The sequence below is a fragment of the Lynx rufus genome, unplaced genomic scaffold (genome assembly GCF_022079265.1).
Source record: "Lynx rufus isolate CCGP_SWC_20201006 ecotype Redwood Valley unplaced genomic scaffold, mLynRuf1.p SCAF_9, whole genome shotgun sequence".
Taxonomy (NCBI): Eukaryota; Metazoa; Chordata; class Mammalia; order Carnivora; family Felidae; genus Lynx; species Lynx rufus.
This window is the reverse complement of record NW_025814897.1, coordinates 64,846,850-64,853,463: the sequence shown is the minus strand read 5'-3', so window position 1 is coordinate 64,853,463 and position 6,614 is coordinate 64,846,850. Positions and strand designations below refer to the sequence as shown.

The following is a 6,614-nucleotide window of genomic DNA, read 5'->3' as shown; positions in this document are numbered from 1 at the left end:
CATTAAAAGACCCAAGGAAATAAGTTTTCTCATATATATATATGTGTGTATATATATATATATATATATATATATATATATATGAGAAAACTTATATATATATACGTATATATATATATACGTATATGTGTGTGTATATACACACACACACACACACACACACACACATATATATATATATATGAACTCAGCCATTTACAACTAGAGAAAACATAAGCCTTGTGAAACTATGTAAATCTTGTTAATTTCCTAGAAGAATTCAGACCTATAAATCAATAAAGCTCTCCTTTATTTTCCCATTAAAAATATCAGGGGTGCCTGGGTGGCTCAGTGGGTTAAGCATCCTACTCTTGATCTCAGCTCAGGTCTTGATCTCAGGGTTGTGAGTTCAAACCCTGTGTTGGGCTCTGCGCTGGGCATGGATCCTACTTAAAATTCTAAAAATATCCCTATCTTCTCTGAAAATTGTTGAAAACCTAACTCAAAGCTGACTTTTCTTCTGATTGGGTTGGAAGAAACTTAAATGCACTTTTCCAAACACTTGGTTGTAAATATTCACCTTTGAGTGTTGCCCTATGATCACAAATTAAGCGTAGCTGTCAGGAAAATTCTCTACTTCAGGCTGGTGAGGAATGATGAGTGACATAGTGATCCCAGCACTCCCCAGACTGGCCAAGGTTTTGATGTACCTCTTGGGAGGTAGATTGGCTTATGGTGTCCACTGTGCGGGGTTTCGAATGGTAGTGGGACAAAAGAATCTGCCAGGTGGCTTACATCAAGATGCAGCCTCAAATTATGTAGGCCTCACTGCTAACTCAGAGAAATTAGACCTACTAAATCCACCTGCAAGGGTGGGAGCACGGATAAACCAGGAAATGGGTTTTTCAGAAAAATAAATCGCTTAGGTCCCTTTCAGTCTACAGAAGTGTTATAGCCCAAGGAGGGTGAGTTGATCACAAAACATCTCCTTCAAACTCTGCCCTTGGAGAGTGATTGGAAGTAATGAGAATGATGTCATACTGACGTATTCTCAATCACTAGCTCCCTTGAGTATTAGGAGGAAAGCAGGATTTATTATCACTACAAAGGAAAAAAGAAAGTAACAGAGTCATAGAGTTTCAAATAATCCCAATTTCTCCTTATGTTTTTCTTTTTTTTTTTTTTTAATTTTTTTTCAACATTTATTTATTTTTGGGACAGAGAGAGACAGAGCATGAACGGGGGAGGGGCAGAGAGAGAGGGAGACACAGAATCGGAAACAGGCTCCAGGCTCTGAGCCATCAGCCCAGAGCCTGACGCGGGGCTCGAACTCGCGGGGCTCAAACTCACGGACCACGAGATCGTGACCTGGCTGAAGTTGGACGCTTAACCGACTGCGCCACCCAGGCACCCCTGTTTTTCTTTTCTCCTCTTTGAAAAACATGCCAGAAACCTGGGATGGATGTGAGTGAGGATATATAACTCTCAAGAATGCTTCCCTGGTGACCTAGATATGTCCCTATTATAGGAGAAGCTGTGACAATTGTGTGCTATTTGATCAAATAAATATTTGTGGAATTCATGAATTGGCTTTGGATAGCCAGTTAAGCAAACCTATACCTTAGAGTCCATGTTTGTAACATTAGGACCGACATCCCTACCATAGAGTCACAGGAAGAAATTTAGTGAGAAAATTGTGTCAAACGCAAAGCATATTGACCAGCATATTTCAGATGTGAGTAAATACTGGTTACCTGACTTGCCTCCTTGTATATTTTTGTCCCAGTAACTGAGTACACAAGGATTATACAAACCTTACAGCTAAAGGTATATTTTCTTTTTTTTCTCTTCAAGCTTTGTGGATTCTACAAAACATGTGTCTCTACCATTCTTTCCCCATACTTCAACTGCACACCAATGTCTTCTCAATGTTTTCCTTTCCTTTCCAGACAATAGTGCCTGAAACCAAAACCCACATTGTGTGGGAAGTACCTGTGTTACTTTCATCATGTCATCTAACACACAGAGTGGATAGTTTAAGAAGCAATGGAAATGACCTGAAGAACTTGAGTTCCTCTAAGTGCTGGGCTGCAAAGAAGCTCTTGCCACCAGTGAGCCCATTAGAAAATGTCCTGGAAATTTTCCTGAAAGTTCAAGAATTCAACAGGGTATCATGGACACAAATGAGCCATCCAGGATGGCATAGCCTCTCCATAACCATTTTGTCTCTAAGATATGCCTGAATGGGAGACAGGGATTGAACACCTCCAGCCTCAACTTACTGTCATAAATAGGAAACCAACACAAATTTCAAAATGGTAAGTTCATTTATTACATCTATTCATTGGCATAATTGTTAGTCAAGCAGCCTCTGCCTTCTGGGGAATAACTCTAGAGATTCCAGGAATGTTTGGAAGCCATTCAAAATCTTTTCCTTCTTAAACTAGTCGTGATTCAGTCAACATTGTCAGGCACTTCCGTGTGCCAAGCTAGGACTAAACCACATAAGCATTTTACACCTGTTACTTCTCATACTCCTGTAGGTGAGAAAGTAACATTTTTTCCTTCATATTTCCCTCTTTCATGCAGATTCTCACTGTACAGGACAGAAAGGGGTGATATGACGGCGTTCCCAGAATATATTTTAGCCTACTCTGTGGCATTTAGGCAGATTCTTCTACTAGAATCTTTCTCCTCATCACTCTGAACTTGAATTCAGCCAGATGCATTTAGCTCCCATTGCTTAGCTTCTCTCATTAACATTTGTCTTGCTGTTGCCCAGGAGCCCTTGATTAAAGGTCAGGTGACCTCAGTGCTTTTTATTATCTTGAGTATTGACCTCAAGAATGTCTGCACCTGTGGGAGAAAGTTACTGAGCCTAATGAATGATGGACAATCATACCACAGCGAGCACATTCCTTCTGTGGGGGTTTTCCAGTTTCCCAGACTTGCAGGGTCTCCTCTTTGTGATGATTTTCTTCTCCCATGTGACCATCCTAGCTGCAAATGTGTGCATAATGGTGGCCATCAAGCTGAGTCACAACCTTCACACCCCCATGTATTTTTTCCTCTGTGGCCTGTCCTTTTCAGAAACTTGTACCACTATGGCAATCATCCCCCGCATGCTAGTGGACTTGCTGTCAGATAGCAAGGCCATCTCTCTTCCTGAGTGTGCCACACAGATGTTTTTCTTCTTCGGCTTGGGAGCCAATAACTGCTTCATCGTGGCTGCCATGTCTTACGACCGTTACACTGCCATTCACAGCCCACTGCGCTATAAGGTCTTGATGACCCATAAGATCTGCTTTCAGTTCATGATGGCCTCTTGGATGGCTGGGTTCCTGGTTTCTCTGTGCATCGTCATCACTGTATTCAACTTGTCTTTCTGCGACTCCAACATCATCGAGCACTTCTTCTGTGACATCTCACCTGTGGTCTGCCTTGCCTGTGATTACACCGCCCATCACGAAATGGCCATTTTTGTGCTCTCTGCCTTCGTGTTGGTGGGCAGCTTTGTTTTCATTATGATGTCCTATGTCTTCATTGTGTCCAGAGTTGTGAAGATGCCTTCTGCCAAGGGGAAGTATAAGGCCTTCTCCACTTGCTCCTCCCACCTCACTGTGGTGTGCATACACTATGGATTTGCTGGCTTTGTCTACTTGAGGCCCAAGGACAGGGACTCATTCCGTGAAGACATGCTGATGGCGGTCACATACACAGTGCTGACACCTCTGCTTAACCCCATCGTTTACAGTCTCAGAAACAAAGACATGCAGACAGCCCTAAGGAAGGTATTAGGCAAGACAAATAGGTTCATCCCTCAGATGGGGAATAGAAGAACACCGGACATTAAAAATGTACAGACTGTTGATAAATAAAAGTGGAAAAAGTAGAGTATTTCCAATAAAATCATTAGTTTGTGTGCAAAGCAATTAAAGTGTATTCTAATTGTCTGATATGCCCTGGTCTCACTTCTTTCCTATTACAAAACCAGAGGTAGTTTTACAATATTTTAAAATGAAAAAATATTTTAAAATGTTATTACACATATGTGTACATATACACATATAAATGCATATACATACAGGCACACACGCATGTAGTAAACATATCAAAAAGCAGTTTGGAAAACTATTTTCATAACCTTTGTTGCCTTTGGAAGAAAAACATACTAAAATGGAAAAGGAGAAAAAATGAAAGAGCAATGGAGAAGGAAAGAAAAAACACGAATTCACTTAGTCAAAAGAGGAAAAACTATAAGCACACAAACTTAGACTTGAAATGAGTGAAAGGCTACAAATATAGAGAAATTTCCAGGAATTTTAAGAAATACCTTGCTCAATTCTATTCAAAGAAATAAGGAAACTAGATGGGAATGGAAGAATTTCTGGAAAAATAAACTGATGAAAATTGCTGCAAAACAGACATTTTTAACATACAAAATTTCAGGAATAATATAGAAAAGTCTGTCAAAGAGCTATTCTTCCTATTGCCCAGCAAAGGAGTAGGCCGGATGGTTTCATAATTAACTTTGTCAAGCCCTCAAAAAGCAAATAATTCAAACGCTATTTGAGTTAGAGCATAAAGATAAATAGCTTCTCATTTGTAAAAATCAGAGAGGTGGAAGGTGCTATATATAACTGAAGAATCTAACTGAGGCCATTGTGGTGAGGTTCTCATGTGGACTGTGGAAGATGTTAGATGATGTCAGGAAGTCTAGGCATTTTGAAGTCACATTGTCTGATGGCACAGCCAGATGATATGAAGTTGCCAAAGCTGAAGGTCTGAGATGGGAAAAGATCAAGAGGTTGGTGGCAATTTGCTAATAAATAACAAGAAGTGGGGTGGTCAGCAAAAGACTCTGAGGACAACAGTGCAGTTGACCCTTGAAAAACATAGGTTTTAATCCACTCACATGTGGATTTTTTCAATGTAGTAGAGTAATGTAAATGTCTTTTCTTTCCTTACGATTTTCTTAACATTTTCTTTTCTCTACCCTACCTTGTTGTAAGAATACAGTATATAATACATATAACATGCAAAATATGTGTTAATCAACTCTTTATGTTACCAGCAAGGCTTCCCGTCAACGGTGGGCTATGAGTAGTTAAGTTTTGGGGGAGTCAAAAGTTTTTGACTGTGTGGGGATCAGTGCCCTAAACCTCTGCATAATTCAAAGGTCAACGATATATTATTTCTTAGCTGGGTAAGATTGGTGCCAATGAGGGAAATGTTTTGTCATAAATATGCAAACAAATGATTTAGAAATATAGTAAGAAGCTAGGAGAATGCCAAATTGTGGCTGGCCTATAGAATAAGGAAGTGAGCGACTTCTCTTCAACAGAGCTGAGAAGCAATTGTGCCCTTCTCAGACAACAAGGTTTAGTTAAAATGAAGAGATAGAGAATGAGCTCTGTGTAAAGTCGATGGGTAGAGTGGAGAGAAGATTCCGGAATGGAAGCAAAAACGCCTTGGGAGAAACCCCTGAAAAGAAAGAAGAATCTCAAGAGAGGAAGCATGAGGTTGTGCTACAGTGAATACAGGTGAGGAGAGTTCCCGCAGGGCTTGAAACTGAGATTCAAATCACAGCTTCATTGATTATATGTGGTGTCACAGCCTATTGGTTCTCCAGGTCTCAGTCTTTGTTCAGCACTGAATTAAAATTTGGCTAGAAGTTCTCTGACCAACCATTTCACAAATTTCACCATTGCATCTTCACAAATGTCCCCTAATTCACACGAAAGTCTCTGTTTCCTCATACAATCATCTTTACCTTTTTCATCTCATTAATTAACTCTCAATTTTGACTAAAAGGGATTTACCCCTGGGATGCAAGGTTGGTTTTTTATCATTATTCTTATTACTAAAGTTTATTTTGAGAGAGAGAGAGAGAGAGAGAGAGAGAGAGAGAGAGCACTCATGAGCAGGGGAGGGGCAGAGAGAGAAGGAGACAGAATCACAAGCAGGCTCCATGCTGTTAGCACAGAGCCCAATGCAGGGCTTCATCTCACAAACTAGGAGATCATGACCTGAGCAGAAACCAAGAGTTGGACGCTTAATCAACTGAGCCACCCAGGTGCCCCAAGGCTGTTTTAACATATGCAAACCAATCAATGTAATACACCACATTAATAGAATGAAAGATGGCAGAGCAGCATGGAATTTTTTTTTTTTTTTGCCTCTCTCATCCCTGAATGCAGCTAGATCAACACAAATCACCTTGCACACCTAGAAAACTGATTTGAGGATTAACATAACAATCTGCACAACTTGAACCACAAAACTTGGCAAGTACAGTACAGAAAGGTGAGCTGGGGGACAGAGAAGGCTCAGAGGGTAGGGGGCTGTTTTTACTTGTGGAGAGAGAACAGAGACAGGGGGGAGAGTACAGGAAAAGCACTCCCCCTAAAAAGCAGCTGGAGAGAAAGAGAGAGAGTGGACTGAACAAAAAAGGGAGAAAGGAGAAAGGGACTGCAAGGGAATGAACAGAGAAAGGAGAAAGGAGAGGGTTTAAATTCCATTAAGATGCTATAAACAGGGGAGTGCAGAGTCTGAAACTCCGCAGCTCATACCTGGTGGAGCTCTGGTGGGAAGGGCTAATCCCCCAGGAGCAGGCAGTGAGATCTGAGGGGTCC

At 40.8% G+C, this 6,614-nt stretch overlaps 1 protein-coding gene across 1 annotated transcript; it reads left to right on the top strand.

The window, feature by feature from the left end:
• The first annotated feature begins 2,864 nt into the window (after window positions 1–2,864).
• Window positions 2,865–3,857, top strand: LOC124505976 (olfactory receptor 10T2-like). Its single transcript, XM_047072013.1, has one exon. The coding sequence runs from the start codon at window positions 2,865–2,867 to the stop codon at window positions 3,855–3,857; it is 993 nt and encodes a 330-aa protein (XP_046927969.1).
• The last annotated feature ends 2,757 nt before the right edge of the window (window positions 3,858–6,614 follow it).